Source organism: Gorilla gorilla, chromosome 21 (genome assembly GCF_029281585.2).
Source record: "Gorilla gorilla gorilla isolate KB3781 chromosome 21, NHGRI_mGorGor1-v2.1_pri, whole genome shotgun sequence".
Lineage (NCBI taxonomy): Eukaryota > Metazoa > Chordata > Mammalia > Primates > Hominidae > Gorilla > Gorilla gorilla.
The window spans coordinates 29,566,683-29,584,928 of record NC_073245.2 but is presented as its reverse complement, the minus strand read 5'-3'; the positions used below and the strand labels follow the sequence as shown (position 1 = coordinate 29,584,928).

Sequence of the window (18,246 nt, the reverse complement as noted above, 5' to 3'; positions counted from 1 at the left end):
CTCCCCAGCTCCCTCCAGAGCTTGGAATAATTCCTAACGTCCAGCCTGGCTTGCAGGGCTCCCCGTATGCTGGTGCAAAACCCCTTCTTGGTTTTGCGGCTCAGACGTTCTCTCACCAAATACCCTTCCTCAAAATACTTGGCCACTGACACCTTCCCTCTAAGGGCTCTTCTAATCCTGTCCCTTGCACAAGCCCTTTCCTGATCTCCTCCCAACTCTGTCCCTCGCAGCATCAATCTCTCCTTCCCCCACTCTCTCTCTGCACTTCTGCACTTGCCAATTCCCCGCCACTTCCTCCAGCCCCCTGTGGATATTACCCTGGAGTTGCTCTGCAGCTAGGAGCCCTGGGATGGGATGGGACATGCTGTGTGTGATCTAGTTTCCTCCCAGCCCCTGGCATAGAGCTTGGTCCAGGCAGAGCCCAGCTTAGTGCTGACGTCAGAGGGGTGAGTTGTGTTCCAGACCTATTGTCACATCCTCCGCTGCTCAAATGTCCCACTGCTGTCCTGGAAGCCTCCACATGGGTCCCAAAGCCTCCCACCCTCCCCATCCGACTTCACCTTTCCTAGACAAGCCTCTGCTCAGCCAGGGCTGCCACCTCATGGTCCTTGGGGATGCCAGGCCCTTCCACTCGCTGAGCTTTGGTTCATGTTCACTCTTCTTCCTGAAATGCCTCTCTCCCTTCCCGCCTCAGTGCAGCTGAGGCTGTCTACTGTGGCTTATAGGATTTCTCTAAACTCTGGAGACCCTCTCTGCATGTCCTGCAATGGTATCTCTTGACTGTTCAAAATCTAGGGGCTGTCATTTCACACAAGGAGAAAGTAAGGTCCAGACAGGGGAAGGGGCTGGCATGGAGCAGGTGCTTTGCAAGCACCAGGGCCTGCCTGACCCCAGTTTCGGATCCTGGATCATTGCCTTTATCTCCTTCTCTTTCTCCCATTTTCTTTTCTTTGCCTTTTCCTGAACCCCACATTTTTCTGCTTTTAACTTTAAAGTATTTGAGACTGAGTGAGAATCTGCCCTGACCTCCAAGCAATGCTTTGTTGAACAGTGTGGATTTCTCTCCCCACTCATCTTTCACAAAAGCTGGAAACAACAACCTTCTGTGTTTTTCTGCCCCACTCCCAGTTTTAGTCTACGAGTAACCATGAAACACAGAGTATCAAATCATTAAAAGGTGATTAAGGAAAGCACAGGCAGTAAACAGAATCCAGGGCCGAGAGGCCCTCTAGGCCACTGCTGGTGGACCCACGCCATGATCCTCTCATCTTGTGAGAAAGTGTGACTCCAGGGAGAACTGATTCCACGTCTCTTAGAAGATGTAAACATGTCAGGATCTCTAAATATATATGAGCTCTGACCTCAGCCCACCCATCCTTCACAGACATAATGTTTCCCCAGCAATTAAGCTTGTTTAAGGTCCATGGAGCCAACATTGTCTTTGCAGGAGACAGGCATGGGGCACCCACTCTTGTTATATGAATCTTGCTTATAAGACCAGATTTGGGGTGGGAGCAGGGAGAGCCCAGGAAAACGTGGTTGCTTTTGTGTGCCCACTCCTCCAGTATCGCTGTGGGTCCGGGCAGTGCAGCCAGTTCTAACACCACCATGACCTGGTCCAGGCTCGTCTCTGGATGGAGTAGAGAAAAGCCTGAAGACTTGGAAATCAGGCTGACTTGGGCTCAAATAGTGACTCTATCCCTTGACCCAGGGCAAGTTGCTCAGCTTCTCTAAGCTCTGGTTTCCTTGTTTGTAAAGAGGGGATAATATCAGTCACCTGGCAGAATTCTTGAGATGATTAAAGACAGGTAGACATAGTCACACCACACTGTTTAGCGACTGAACCATATCAGGGACCTAATAAAATAACACCTCCGCCTCCTTAAACATTTTCTTTCCTTTTCCTCTCCTTATAACTTTTTTGTTAAAAGACTCACACCTGCCCTCTTTTCCTGCCATTTTCTGGCTCTTTGATTGCCTCTCCCTACAAGGGCATGGGTATTCACAGGTTCTGTGTCCTCAACTGAGTAGAACACATGCTGACAACTGTACTGACATTTCCAGAATATAATTTTGATATTCACACCAAAAAATTTGCATGGGAAAGAGAGAGAGTTGTTTTGCTCTGCATGAATAATAAAACACCCAATGGTGGTATTTCAGAGATCACAGAGGACTCCAGTTACAGGTGAGGAACACCTTCTCCCCTTCAACATAAGGTGACCCCACTCCCAGGTGGAATTCCTCGGACAAAGGGCTTCCACACCTGCCCACTGTGCATTTCAGACGCCACCTCAATTACTCTGCGCTACTGTGGAAGAAAACCCCTCCTGTGGCTCTCTAAATATTGTTATTGTGGGACACTTTTTATTTAAGTATCCAACACTAACTTCCAGGATGTAGAAGACACTGCTTAGGGTATGTGGTTCTCTAAGTCTGTGGTTCCTGGACCAGGCAGCAGCCTCAGCATCACCTGAAAAACGTATTAGAAATGCAAATTCTACCCCTCCCACTCTCCCAAGACCTACTGGATCAGGTACTCAGGGGAGAGAGAAGGAAAGGGAAGACACAACCAGTTTTGAGAACTACTGGCGTAAAGAAACTGAGTTCCGGACAGATGTGTCTGGGGGAGATGCCTTCTGGAAACAGGGATTCTGAATTTAAAAATAAATAGATAAATATAAATAAATAAATAAAATGGAAAGCTTTCAGATAAAGGAAGCTACATTTCCAAACAGACAAAGAGATGAAAGAGGCAAGAGAATGAAAGAGTTCTAGATCTGCTGAATATTTTTTGATGAAAGGGGTTTAACTTGCTGTTCAGCCTGGCATGCACTATGATGATTTCTAACAGGGACACTTTCCTGATCTCCGTGGCCAATTCTTTCATCTCGGTGCTTCCGCTTGGAGCATTTCTGTACATATACAGAGAGAGGAAGCATGGCAGAGGTATGCGGTTGGAGGTTTTTAATCCTGCGAGGATGCCATGGATATCAAAGGAGAGTTATGGAGGCAGAAGGAAACACAGGAGAGAGAGGTGGAGGAAGTAACAGAGAGAAAGGAAGAGTGAGTTTAAAAGGAAAAGAAAATGGGGAAGGAAAACACAAATAGTACCATTAGTTAGGTCTAAATGGAGTTGGGGAGGTTGGTCCTGTGGGTTTTCGTCTGATTATTGATCAGAGTCATGAAATGCTCAGTAGACCGATGACACTTTTGTGCTAATATTGCCCATTGCTCTCAAACATGGTGATGCCTGGTGTTCCCACTGCAGCTGCCCTGCGAGGGCTCCCCAGGACTTTGGTGAGGAGGCTGGAGCAGTACAGGGCACAGGTCCAGTCCCCAGTCTGGCTCACACATACCAAGAATATGAGGCACGTACCTCACAGATCTTTTCCAAGGAAGGGACGAAGAAGTCATCACACACAATGGCCAGCGCATAGAACATGTATATGGCCTGGAAGAGAGGAAATAAAAGGGGTTAAAGTTAGAGTGAGGCAGAGCCAGGAAGATGAACGTCCAGCCACCTTCTGCTTTGATAATGTCTTCTGCCATCATGAATTCAACACCTTAAATACCAAGTCTTTCCAATGCCCACAACACTCTCCTGTGACCTGGTCCCAGCTTTCTCTCTGATGTTATCACCTGTCACTCTCCTTTTGCCCACCTCCCTTTCCATGAAACATGCCATGGATTCCTGTCTCAGGGCCTTTGCACTTGTTCTTCCCTCTGCCCTGAACACTCTGCCCCAAGATATCCCATTGGCTCACGCCATCACACCCTTCAGGTCCCTGCTCAGATGGCAACCTCTTTCCCCCGCTCTCATTTCTCTCTATGTCATTTATCTCTTTGGTTTTTCCTGATACATTATATGTTAAATTAATTCATCTATTGTCTGTCTCCTCCACCAGAAGTTCATGAGGATATGATGTCATATAATTAATTTCATATAATGATTGCCATATCCGCAGCAGTCAGCACAGGGCCTGGTATATAGTAGGTACTCCATAAAGGTATGTGGAATGAGGGAATAAATAAATGAACACTTCCAACTGAACCTGTTTACTCACCGGATCCCTGCAGGAAAGCTTTGCAAACTTGCTTCTGCATCTTGGTCAGCTATGACCAGGGTATTCCCTGGAATTCTACCTTCTGGCCAGAAATTGCCTCTCCACTGTATCCAACCGCATGTTTCCTCTCTAACTAATGAAATCTTACTAGGATTTCAGTGTTGACTGACCACTCAACATCCTTCTCCCACTCTTTCCTAAGGAGACCCCAGTTTTGTCCAAATATCCACCATGCCCCATGTGGAAGGTGACCCTATCCTTTTCTCCAGGAGTGGTTGCTGATTGGTCAATCAGTATGTAGTATTCCTTAGCTGTGGCCATTGTTTCAGAGGTGAGCACATGACCTAGGTTGGCCCAATTAGAGAGCAGGAAAGGCTTTTACTTTTTGCCAAAGGGAGCCATTTCTCACCCTCTGTTGCTTGCTGTGGACCAGGAAGCTGGGAGCCCTCATTGCCACTGACAGTCATATTGAAGGAACCTGACTTGAGAGGAAGTTGACCCTGAATCAGAAAAAACCTAAGCCCCCGGATAACATCACTGAGCCCTTGATCAGGTGTCCACCCTGCCTCTTGACTTCATAACATACCATGAGCATTGTTGAGGCCAGTTTGATTTAGAATGTCTCTGTTACTCGCTTCTCAAAGCATCTAATAGGTGTGGTTCAAGTTCTAGCACCCTCAGCAGTGACATTGCATTCATTTATTGACCTCCCAGTATCTTTTCCTTTTGAGAAGTGCTCCTCAGGATGGGAGTCATACATCCCCTCCTCCTCACACAGGGCGCACACACGTGACCCAGGATAGCCATAGAACATCCATGCCCTGTCACACAGTGGAGAGTCAGGGACAGGTCTGTAAGGGGCCAAGCAGAGATAAGTGGAGAAGCTGAGGCAGAGACACCCTCTTTTTATGGGTATAAACACCCCACATCTGGAGCTGCTAGAGGCAGCTGTCATATAGAGAAAACTTGCCTGAGAAGAATGCTGCTCCCACAGTGAGAAGCCGACCCAAGAGATGGGACAGGCACACGCACACACACACATGCACACACACACGCATGCATACACGAAAAGTACACACACAGGCATATGCACGCAAGTTTGCATGCACACATACACACACACGTCCCAAATGACACCATGTGACCCCTGGCCCCGGCTCCAGTCTAAAATCAAAATCACTTTCTAATTTCATGAGCCAATAATAGGCCTTTTACACTTAAGCAGTTTTAAGTTTCTGTCACTTGCAACTGTCCTTCATGAAGCCTCTGTGGCAACCCAAGCATGAAATGATCTCTGTTGCCTTTGACTCTTAGCAGTTGCACTAACGCAGCCCCAGGATCCCTGCTTTGTATGAGCTTGTTTGCTTTTCACATATATGTTTGGTCTCTTCCATAAGATCGTAAGATTCTAAAGTATACTTTAACACTAGATCCTGTGGAAATATCAGACAAATGCACAAAGACATATGCACTAGTATTTTCATTCCAAAATTGCTGACTACAATAAGTTATCAAACCTAGCAAAATATACCTTGGGGAATGGGTTATATAAACTGTGGTTCATCATTCAATAAGACGCCCTTAAAAGGGATTGTGTAAATCCAATATGAAGTGACAAGGAAAGGCATTCATAATACATTGCTAAATGAAAAACAGCATTACAATCTCTTTTTTATTAAATAATCTATGTATATATGTATATACACATATTATATATTTGCATATAAGAGTTTGCAAGGCCATTAATCAAAATAGTGGCTACATTTCTCTCTCAGTTGGTGTGACTCTATCTGTATTTTATAATCCCTATCTATATTTTGTAATATTTTCACTCTGAAATAGTATTTCTTGTGTAACTTTTGTAGGTGATGGGAGATTTTAGAGGTAAGAATTCTGTCTTATACTTCTCTAATTTCTGAGGAGCCTGGGATGCTTGGCATGGAAAAAAATCTCAAAAATAACTCATTGATAGATCTATTCATAATCTGTACAAAATTATTTGCCAACGGGCTTTTTATTAAAAATGTCGATTAACGGGCATGGTGGCTCACGCCTGCAATCCCAGCACTTTGGGAGGCTGAGGCGGGCAGATCACAAGGTCATGAGATCGAGACCATCCTGGCTAACACGGTGAAACCCCATCTCTACTAAAAATACAAAAAAATTAGCCGCGCATGGTGGTGGGCTCCTGTACTCCTGGCTACTCAGGAGGCTGAGGCAGGAGAATGGCATGAACCTGGGAGGTGGAGCTTGCCATGAGCCGAGATCGCGCCACTGCACTCCAGCCTGGGCGACAGAGTGAGACTCTGTCTCAAAAAAAAAAGAAAAAAAAAAGAAAATGTCAATTAAGAATAATTCTTGCTGTACTTTGTAGCCTGGGAATAAATCAGAAAATACATTCCCAAATTGCAATGGACTCAAACCCTCTTTTGCTGTATGACTTGGCTGATCCAATGATATGCAGGTTTTAGGATTAGCTTTGAAAGGACACTCACATTAGGTAATTGGGATACAGAATTGCACATTTGTAGATTAATCAAGATCTAAATAAGCTGTCCATAGCTGACATATTCAACTCACTGAAACAGCCAACACTGCCTAGAAGTCCATAAACCATCTCACCAAGAAAATGTTCCAGTATTACATATTGATCTGGTTTTGTGGCAAGAAGCTCCATCTAACACACTGTTGTATCCATGCTTCGAGGGGGATGAGAAATGAGACCTGCCAAGCACTCAGGACTTTTGAGGGTAATGACTATCAAAAGCTGTGTTAGTTCTCGTGAGCTGGGCAGCATGAGGCGAGGATGCTCACTGTTAACCAGATGCCCTTTGACATAGCACCTCTGGGCACCCAGAGAGGCCTGCAAGGTGATGAGCCCTTGCCAGCTGCAGAGCCCTTCCTGGCACCTGACGGTGGGCCTGCCACTCTGGCTACAAAACACTCTGCTCTAAGTCTCTCTCATGTTACTCACTGGAAAACAGGTTCCTGCAGCACAAGCAAAGAGAACAAAGGAAGAAAACAAAGGTTCAAAGTCAAATTTTAGGATGCAGAAAACCTACCGGGAGTGTGACACTGATGGTACTATTAACACAACTAGTACAAATAGTTTTAATAGAGTAAGGCATCTTTAGGTTACTTTGACCATTCTTATATTTTCAAAGGATATATTAATATCATTGACAATAATAATAATAATCACATTTGCCACTGTTTGTTGAGACAGGAATTCCAGGCATGCTCCAGGTATATTACCCGGACTTTCTCAATTCTTCTAAATATTATATGAGGCAGGCAGTTACTGGTCCCATTTCCCAGACAATGCAGAGGGTGTGGGAACTTACCCAAGTACACATGGCTAGCAAATGGCAGGGCTTAAATTTGACCCCAGGACTCCCTCCAAGCCTTCCCACAGAGCCCAGCTATCTCCCTGTATAAAGATCATTTCTGGTTCACCACCCCATCTCCACTTTTTCTGATGTTCAGCTCATCTACTAGTGAGCTGTCTTCTCCAACTGCAGACAGTGAGGGATATTTTTAGAATTCCAGCCATCCACTTTTTGGGGCTGCCTGTCAGAGCCATTGAAGTTCTTTATCAATATTATTATTTTTACCAGATGCACTACAAAATATGAGACAGGTTTGAACTCCTGAAAATGCTTGGGCTGGCCCAACACCCTGAGGCAGCCCAAATATGCTGTAACTCACCCTGGAATCCAAGCCCATGGCAGCCGGTACAAGTGAATGTGGAGTGCCTTCTGGAAATGATGAATGATAGGCATTTAGAGAAGACGGGGGGTCTTTTGGAATTTCAGCTTTGTCTCATGATCACAAGGCTTCTCTTCCCAGGGAACTTTTTAGAACCCTCTGAGTGGAATCTGCTTTGGCCTTGATCATGTGTAGCCTGGACCATGAGCCGTGTTTTATGTTCATGTCTCTGGCCTCCCTTTTGCTTTATGTTCATGTATCTGGCCTCCCTTCTATTGAGGGCAGCAGCTGTGTCCTCACATATTAATATCCACCCCTCCCAAGCATGGGCTCTCTATATATGAAGTGATGGATCCCAAGGAGGGTGGTGTTCGTGGAGTAGCTGGTGTTGCCTTTTTTTTTTTTTTTTTTTTTTTGAGAGTGTCTCACTCTGTCACCCAGGCTGGAGTATAGTGATGCAGTGCACTCATAGTTCACTGCAGCTTTGTTCCACCAGACTCAAGAAATCCTCCTACCTTAGCTGCCTGAGTAGCTGGGACTACAGATGTGTGCCACCATGCCCTGCATTTTTTTTGTATTTTTTTTTAGAGTCAGAGTTTCACCATGTTGCCCAGGCTGGTCTCAAACTCCTGAGCTCAAGTGATCTACCCACTTGGGCCTCCCAAAGTGCTGGAATTGCAGCTGTGAGCCACCGCAGCTGGCCTGGTGTAATCTAGCAAGGGAAATGCCCAAGTAGCAGGGACAGGGCACAAGCAGCTGCTAAAAGCAACAAAGCCTAGAGCCTTGGAGGAAGCCCAGGGCATGGTATGGGATCTCCCATCAGGTCCTAGACTTGACACTTCCAAGCTGTGTGACTTTGTGTGACTCTTCTTACTTTGTTTACCCTTCAACATGGGCCTCGTCACAGCATGCTCCCTAGTGCTTACAAGGCTGTTGTGAGAAGTAAACGAAAAGCAATGAGCAAAGGAGCTTAGACATAGCGCAGCCCCTCATGCACTGCCATTGTTGTGGCAACAATAATGATGCCATGAGAACATGCCCAAGCTAGCCTGCTGGAGGAAAAGAGACATGCAGGATACAGACAGGTCACCTCAGTTTTCCTGGCTAAGGCTGTCAGAGATTAGCTGGCAAGCAGCTAACCCCTAGATGTGGGTGAGCCCAACTGAGACAGGCCCAGCTCAGTCCAAGTTCAACAGTTCAGCTGAACCAGAAAAACCCATGAACCAATGAATTGTTTATTGTATGTCACTGAAGTTGTGAGGCCATTTGTTATGCAGCATTATTGTGGCAGTCAGTATGTTGATAGTGTCCTTTGATGTACAGGTAACAGATACAGCCCAGATAATAAAAAGAGCCACAGTGAAAAAACAATAACGAGTAACTTCCAAGAAGCAGACTTGAAACATTCCTAACAAACTAAATGACAAAGTAGAACTTCCAGGGATAGCTCCACTCAGCTGAAATCATATTTATATGTTTAAAGCATACACTATTCAGAGGCCACCAAGGAAAATGATGATTCTATTCTGAGACACGCCTGCCTTAGGATTTGAAGAGTTATTTATTTATTAATTCAACAATAATGTGTGCAGCACCAACTCAAAGCCAGATGCGCTGCTTGGTGGGAAGGGTCTAAGACTTAATAAGTTACTGTCCTTCAACAAAGAAGAATGGCCTGAGGCCCAGTTGGAAGTACCCAACATAAGAGGTTCACCTTAACTCAGTGTGGAGATCTTAGGACAGAGTTCTGTAATGAAGCAGATGCTGTTGGTGGCCTATTCATTAGTCATTAAACCTTTTATTTTGCAAACACAACTTCAATTTTGTTCTAAGTAACAATATGCTCAACTCTTCTGGCCTTCTTGGATCTAGTCATGGCCATGTGACACAGTTTTGGCCAATGAGAAGAAAGCACAAATCCAGCTAAAGTCACCCTATCTTCCGGCGTGCAACTTGGATGTGATGTCTGGAATGGCAGCAGCCATTTATGACTATGAGATAACAAGCCTGAGGATACACACCAACATGCTGAGGGCAGCAGGGCCCTGAGAACACCATGCACCATCTGGACTAATTCCTGAAATCAGCTCCTTCTGTATTTCTAACTATGTGAGGAAAGGACTTCCTTACTTGCTTCACTCACCATTAGCCGGGGGCTCTGTACTTGAAGCCATGTGCTTCCCTAACTGATGTGAGCCACAGAAGATACTGTGCTGGGTAGAGGTAGTGCAAGGAGAAGATTGAGGAAGTGGCTATTGACCCAGGATTCTGAGAAATAATTACTATCTCATCAGGCAATTTCAAAGCTTGATTGAGACTAATAAAACTAAAGAACTTTGTCTACAGTGGTTAAATGGAAAAACACCTAAGATAACAGGAAATCATCATGGCCCATGACATATTAGAGGTGAGCAGGCTCTAGCTGGAATGCTGATCCACATAAGGGCTTCTGAATACTGAGGGCAAATGTATTTGAATGGCAGGACATTAACCCTGCTGTTTTATGTTGCATCGACAGTCAGCGGTTTTCACAGACAATTTCTTTTTACTACATCATCTGCACTCCTGTCTCTCTGTCTCTAATTTCAGTGAAGGTGTTGTGGAGAAGCAATTCTTAGGGAAGCGCTACAGAACTGTGGCCTTGGTGGAAATTGTTCTAAATCTTAAACCTCCCAGGGAACATGGCTGGAATAATAATAATAAAATCTTCCTTTTCCTCCTCTTTTTCATAGTTTCAAGTGACCACATATAATTAAGCTTGGAATATAAAAGTTTTTTTTTTAATTTATTTTCCCTGATCACAGGCTCTGTATCTAATAGCCCCATGAGGACAAGGTGGAACTGACCATGGGTCTGCTGTAGGGTGCTGCTGCCAGTGTGAATATCATTGTTCTGGAACCATTCATTGATTCTAGTCACTAGAGAGAAATGATCAGTCTCACAGTCCAGGTTCTGAACAAGAGGATTTGGGGTGGGGGTTTGCAGGGAAGAGGAATGTAGCAGAAGGCTGCTGGTGCCCCTTCCCTTCACTATATTCTTCAGGCCTTATTAATTTAGAGAGCTCCGTTGACTTTCAAATATCAGCGAATGCCTCAATTTCTTTGAAGGCTTTTGATTTTACCACACAAAGAAGTCAAGAAATGCTTGAAAATTAACACCCATGGGAGCCCTCAAATGTTGAGAGTTGGCATATCAGTACCCCTGAGTGGGCTAACTCTACGCTATCTCCAGAGTTTCCCAGCTGAATTAAGCTTCAGGTGCCCAGAATATTATGTTGCATTGCTGGCTTGGTTATGGACCTGTTTTTTTCTTTTTTTCTTCTTTTAGAGATGGGGTCATGCTCTGTTGCCCAGACTGGAGTTCAGTGGCATGATCATAACTCACTGTAGCCTCAAATTTCTGGGCTCAAGGGATCCTCCCACTTCAGCCTCCTGAGTAGCTAGGGCTACAGGCATGCCCACTGTGCCTTGCTAGTTTTTTTACCTAACATTTTTAGAGGGGGAGGGAGCTCCTCCCTGTGTTGCCAAGGCTGGTGTTGAATTCCTGGGCTCAAGCGATCCTCCCCTCTCAGCCTTCTGAGTTGCTGGGATTACAGGTGTGAGCCACTGCACCTGGCTCAGGTCATGTACCTTTTATTAGTAGCTTTGACTTTCCTGTCTCACTTCCTATTCCCCTACTGATGTTTTCTTCCTCTTTTCCAATATCACTTACATTTAAATCCTTGTCTCAAGGTCTGCTTCTGAGAGAGCCCACATTAAAACAAGAGGGGAGTGAGTTAAGGAAGATTGTGAAGGGAATGAAATACAATTTTAAATCAAAATGGGCCACTCTCAGAAACAACTGCCTTCCTAAGGTATATGGGAGCCTCTCCTGAGTCCCACCCTATGGTTATTTAGTCATTTGGCACTGGGAAAGTCTGGGAGCCATTACCAGCTGAAATAGTTATCTTGCAGGGGCTCAAATTCCAAGGGAAACGAGCATATGTGAATGTACCTGCACCATTAACATAAATCCTTGAATGATTTTACTTTAAAGGAGTTTAAAGGTGCCCAGATGTGTCCTTGACCATTTAGTGTGCTTGAAGGTCACCGTACTGGGGTCCCTGTTTTGGAGCCTTGGGAATGAGAGATTTGCCATCTCTGGAGAAATTTTTCAGCAGGAAAAGATTATTCTACTTTCCCCCCTTTGTTCTCCTTCTTTTTCTCCTCTCTCTCCCTCTTCCTCATTGAAGATGCCTTTTTCACAAGGTCCACTTGCTGAGATATTGACTCCTGTGTTACTGAGGAAGTCATTTATTTCTTTTGGTTGTCAGTTTCTCAGGTGATCATTGCTGATTCCCCTTGAAACCCTCTGAATGAAGGCTCTGGGAACAAGGTTTGTGCAGCTGGGCTGATGCTGATGTGCTCCCTACAGGGCTATACTGAGATTCCAGTACACACCTTCTCCATTTACCTCCCCACCTGCAGCAGGGGACAATGGGCCTCATCCAGCCTCACAGGTGGGAACCTGGGGCACAGAGAAGTCCAGCAGCTCAGGCCACATGACTTGTAAGTGATAGAGGCAGGATTTGAACCCAGGTGACCCACTGGGTTCAAATCCTGACCACCACACCACACCACACCACACCACACCACACCACACCACACCACACCACACCACACCACACAGCATTCCAGGGAGAGGACAAGCCTGCTTTCTATTTGAGGAACGTCTACAGCTCTAACCTCTACCAGGCCTCAAATCCCCTTCTATGGAGACCTCTCTTAAGACTGAGGCTCTTACCCTGGGGTCCATAAGCCCCTCTACCCTCCAAAGAGCACTCAGAAAGAATTTGTGAGTTTGCTAAGGATGCAAACAAATTACATCCTTGTTCTCACTAACCTCTAATTGGAATTCAGCACTTCCTTCCACTATGAATACAGGCAATATGCCACAGTAATACTGGCAAAACCTGGGAATATGTCCCCAGCAGAAGTCACAGATCTTTCATATCACATTATTCATGTTTCAGAGACCTCAAACTATCATTTGTGTTCATCATTACTTCAAAAATAAGTAGCTATGAGACCTAATGCTAGACCTTCTATCTAATGTATTAACAAAGTATCCTATGTTACTATATCACTTTATGTATCCCAGAGTCACCTGAAAATGCAGATAAAATGGGGGTCCCTAGCATCACTCCAGAAGATCTATTTAGCAATCTGGGTTGGGGCCCAGGGATCTCCATTTCTAACCAGTACCAGGTGCTGCATGGGAACACACTGGGGGATATTCTTGTACATTTCCTGGTCTGCTTCCATAAAACTCCTTAAGAAGGGGTCAGTGATATGGTTTGGCTCTGTGTCCCCACCCAGATCTCATGTTGAAGTGTGATCCTGAGTGTTGGAGGAGGGGCCTGGTGGGACGTGATTTAATCATAGGGGCAGACATCTCCGATGTTATTCTTCTGATAGAGTTCTCCCAAGATCTGCTCGTTAAAAAGTGTGTAGCACTTCCCCCTGCTCTCTCTCCTCCTGGCCATGTGAATATGTGCCTGCTTCCCCTTCCCCTTCTGCCATGATTGTAAGTTTCCTGAGGTCTCCCCAGAAGCAGAAGCCTGTACAACTCACAGAACTGTGAGCCAATTAAACCCCCTTTCTTAATAAATTTCCTAGTGACAGGTAGGTCTTTACAGCAGTGTGAGAACAGATAAATACATCCAGAATAGTGGGGAGGTCTAATGTACCTGTCAGGGTCTGGGCAGAAAGCAGAAGCCAACTCAAAAGGGTTTGACCAAAGAGAACTCTTTTCTAACTGAAGAGAATTTAATGAAGGACTTATTTGTAGCAGTGCAGTCAGGGTTAGGGGAACCAGCAAAGATGGTGGAGAACCCCAGAGCCTAGTAACAACGGGAACCTTTGGCCTGAAGGTGCAAGAGGACATGGAGTTGCTGCAGCCTGGTAAGTGTGGGGAAGGGGGTTAAGAGCATGTAGATGATCACAGGAGTGGAGGGAAGCAGCTGCCGCCAGACCCTGGAGAACCAGGAGGGAGCAAAAAAGAAGTGTCTGGGCCTCTCACTCCTCCTGCCCTCCCCTCTCCTGTCACAGCTTTCCATCAGTTGAGGTGAAAGCTAGAGGTGTGGGAGCCCTGGGGCTAAGGTTGTTAGAGGCTGATCTCCCTGTCCAGAGCAGGGCAGAGAAAAATGGAGAATGGGAGAGGGGTTGGAGCAGAGAATAACCTCCCAGGAAGCCTGGGAAAGGATGGAAAGGAAATGGGAGGCACCAGTGGGACAGGAGGGCCACAGGAGTGGAAGGATGAGGAAAGGGACATGGACAAGTCCTTAAGTCTAACTCAACATGAAGACACCAGGCCTTTATCACTTCCTTGCCCTCACTGCCGATTTACTAAGGCCCTCAATAAGTACATACATGATAAAATCATTCTACAAAACAAGTACGTGCAAAGCATCAGGACACAGGAAACATAAAAATACAAGTAGTGGGTTAAGAGGAGGAAGCAGAAGAACACTGATATGGCATCTTACATCCCCTGTGGATTTGTGCCTCCTAGAAGTGCTGGGGGCTGGCCAGGGAAGGGCAGGCCCATTACGGCTGGACAGGTCTGACCTCCCACAAGGGTTTCCTGACCCACTCTTTCTTGGGTTCCTGAGCTGGACTGCTTCCTGGGGTTTGTGAACCATTTCCATTTCTAAGTCAGCTTATGTATTGGTTTTCTTAAGTAAGATAGAGGAAAGCAAACCTAGTTGGGGAACTGGAAGGGCCAATAACTCCGGGAGGGGCTGCATCATTAAAAAAGCCTCTCTGTATCTATCTCTCCCTCTATTTTAGTCACTGTTCATATATACACAGTATATATTGGATGTATCAACATATACAAATATTATATATATTCCCACATATCTATTAGTTTGGATTAAATGTTTTAAACTATTTTTATTGTGGTAAAATAGGCATAACATAATTTACCATTTTAATAAATTTTAAATCTACAGTTCAGTGGTGCATTCATGCCATGAAACCATCATTGCCATCCATCTTCAGAGCTTTTCTCATTTTCCCAGATTGAAACTCTGTCCTTATTAAACAATAACTCCCCATTTCCCCTTCTCCTTAGTCTCTGGTAACCATCATTCTCCTTTCTGTGAATTTGACTGTGCTAGGTACTTCATACAAGTAAAATCATATGATATTTCCTCTTTTGGGACAGGCTTATTTCACTTAGCATAATATATTCAAGGTTCATCCCTGTTGCAGCATGTGTTAGAATTTCCCTCCTTTATAAGGCTGAATAATATTCTATTATATGTCTATACCAAATGTGCTTATCCATTTATCTGTCTACGGACGGTCTGTTTCCACCTTTTAGCTGTTGTGAATGATGCAATATTCTTTGAGTCCCTGATTTCAATTCTTATGGGTATAAACCCAGAAGTGGAATTGATGGTTCACATGTAATTCTGTTTTAAATCATTTGAGAAACTGCCATACTATTTTCCACAGCAGCTGCGCCATTTTGCATTCCTAACTATAGTGTAAATGGGTTCCAATTTCTCCACATCCTTGCCAACACCAGTTATTTTCTGATATTTTGATAGTAGTCATCCTAATAGGTGTGAAGTGGTATCTTACTGTGGTTTTAATTTGCATTTTCCTAATGATTACTGATTTTGAGCATCTTTTTATATGTTTATTGGCTATTTATATATCATTTTTTGCAGAAAAGTCTATTCAAGTCCTTTGCCCATTTTGAAATCAAGTTGTTTGTTTTTTGGTTGTTGGCTTGTAAGGGCTCTTTATATATTCTGGATATTAACCCCTTATCAGATACACGATTTGCAAATATTTTCTCCCATTCTGTGAGTTGCCTTTTCACTCTATTGATTGTGTCCTTTGATGGACAAAAGTTTTAATTTTTGATGTATTCCAATTTATTTTTTCAGCCACTCTAATGTGTGTGTGATGGTCAATATATCTATTTTTCTGCTGCCAAGAGAAGGTGACTGAGACATACTTTTGGATTTGGTTAAAAAGTTTATTTTTTTCTTTTCAACTTTTAGGTTTCAGGGATAGATGTGCAGGCTTGTTACATGGGTAAATTGCATGTTGTGGGAGTTTGGTGTACAGACCATTTAGTCACCAAGATAATAAGCATAGTACCTGATAGGTAGTTTTTCAATCCTCACCTTCCTCCCACCCCCTACCCTCAAGTAGGCCCCAGTGTCTGTTGTTCCCAGCTTTGTGTCCATGTGTACTCAGTGTTTAACTCCCACTTATAAGTGAGAATATGCAGTATTTGACTTTCTGTTTATTAATTTGCTCCAGCTCCATCTATGTTGCTACAAAGGACATGACCTCATTCTTTTTTATGGCTGTGTAGAATTCCATTGTGTATATGTACCATATTTTAAAAAATCCAGTCTACTGTTGATGGACATTTAAGTTGATTCCATGTCTTTGCTTTTGTGAATAGTGCTGCCTGCAATGTCTTTATGGTAGAACGATTTATATTCTTTTGGACCACTTGTGAACTATTCTATATATTGGGTATATACCCAGTAATAGGATTGCTAGGTCGAATGATAAGTTCTATTTTAAGTTCTTGAGAAACCTCCAAATGGCTTTCCACAGTGGCTGAACTAATTTACATTCCCAGCAGCAATGTATAAGCATTCTCTTTGCTCCTCAACCTTGTCAGCAACTATTATTTTTTGACTTTTTAATAATAGCCATTCTATCTGGAGTGAGATGGCATCTAATTGTGGTTTGAATTTGCATTTCTCTAATGAGTAGTGATGTTGAGCATTTTTCATGCACTTGTTGGCTGTGTTTTTATGTCTTTAAAAAAGTTCATTTTTGAAAAAGTGAAATCCCCTCTCACTGCCATCCTCCTGAAGCCCTGCTGCCAAGTATGATGGAGAAGCAGAAATGTTTCCTGGTTTTCCTGGCAACTTTCCCCTGGCAAGCGCACACACGCTCTGTGAAGCATGATTCTAGAGGAAGATACCTTCCTGGTTTGAGTCCATTAATTATTTTCCAAGGAAGGGCCTCTCTTGTAGAATAAGGAATGTTAATTCCTCCTACATCTATATGAGTTTCCTTCCTTTTCAAAGTATTACCCAGTAGAAGTCTTCATTTGGTTTGTACAAGAACAGGCATAGATGATTGAGGTTCTTTATCCCCATTCTGTGGTTGAGGGAAAGAATGACAGGCATAGGGTGGAAGCAGTGAGCAATGAGAAGTGTGGGAGTCCCTGGTGTTGTCAGAGGCTGCTGCCTGGGCCATGACCTCAACTGCCCACAGGAAACAGCAGGGTGTGGGAATGTAGAAATGAATGAGGTAGGGCCCACTGCTCACTGGACAGTGGAGGACCATCTTTGACTCAGCCAGTTGTTGCAAGAGAATATGTGCTTAGTGTGGTCAAAGCTTCTGATTCTTCAAGAAAAGCTGCAAAGCTGGGCTTCTAGATACAATCTCTTGATTTTGAGTAATGGACACTAAGTAGCCACTCTGTTCTCAGATCCTTCTCCCTTGCTGCTGCCTCTGTGCCAGGCACACTGGCTTCCTGGTTGTTGCTTGAATGATCTTGGGATAGTTTAGTTTACTTTTGTATCCTTAGTTCCAGAGCAGTACCTGGTACTCCTTCTGGAATTTGAATGAATAAATGAATGAATGAATGAATGAGCTTCCAGTGGGCCAAGCCCTGGGCTCAGTGCTTGATATGTATTAGCTCATTTCACTTTCCCAATAACCAACATACAGAAGTTGGGCCTACTGAATCTCTGATTCACAGATGAGTAAACTTATGTTTGGAGGAAATAAGAAAGATGCCCGATTTACAGAGTCAGCATTCATCCAAATTTAGTGCCACATGACTTCAAAGCCCCTGATCTGAATCATACAGCCTCTACTCTCAGTAGACTCTAGGCACTGAAGATGCAGAATTCCCTACCTGTCTGGTCACCATCCCATTCATTCATTCATTTAAAGGTGCCATTTAGTGTGAGAGGGAAATTGGCTCTCAGGTGATAGGAATCAATACAAGGAAAAAGGCTCCGAGGTCTTGGTTGTGTTCCTCAGAAGTAGACCCTCAGATAAGAATCCATATGCAATGGGGGACCAATAAGGTAGTGGCAAAGGCAAGACAAGGAAGAAGAAGCAGCCAATGAGGGGTGTGATGCCAGGTGACACCTCAGCCTTAGCCTCACCCACACAGAATGTGGATTGCACGACAGAACTTGTCTCACCTTGAGGCAAAGCAGCTGGACTTTCCTACTACTATACCAGTCAATCATTGGTTATTGACCCCCCACCCCCTGAGAGCACAAATTCCCAGGTGGTTCTCACTCTCAGTGCCTCCTGGTGAAGTGGCTCTAGTAGCCTAAGGTAGTTCATTGAAGGTTGTAGGGGTGAAGCATTAGTAGCAAAGCACACAGAGCTGCTGGATAGACACACAAACAAGGAAAGAGAAT

At 44.3% G+C, this 18,246-nt stretch overlaps 1 protein-coding gene across 1 annotated transcript in view; it reads right to left on the bottom strand.

The window, feature by feature from the left end:
- Positions 1-18,246, bottom strand: part of SLC24A3 (solute carrier family 24 member 3) — a 507,527-nt gene that overhangs the window by 138,571 nt on the left and 350,710 nt on the right. Inside the window, exon 4 of the mRNA XM_004061869.5 lies at positions 3,380-3,454. Within this exon, the coding sequence (XP_004061917.3) occupies positions 3,380-3,454 (75 nt within the window). The remainder of the gene's footprint in view (positions 1-3,379; positions 3,455-18,246) is intronic.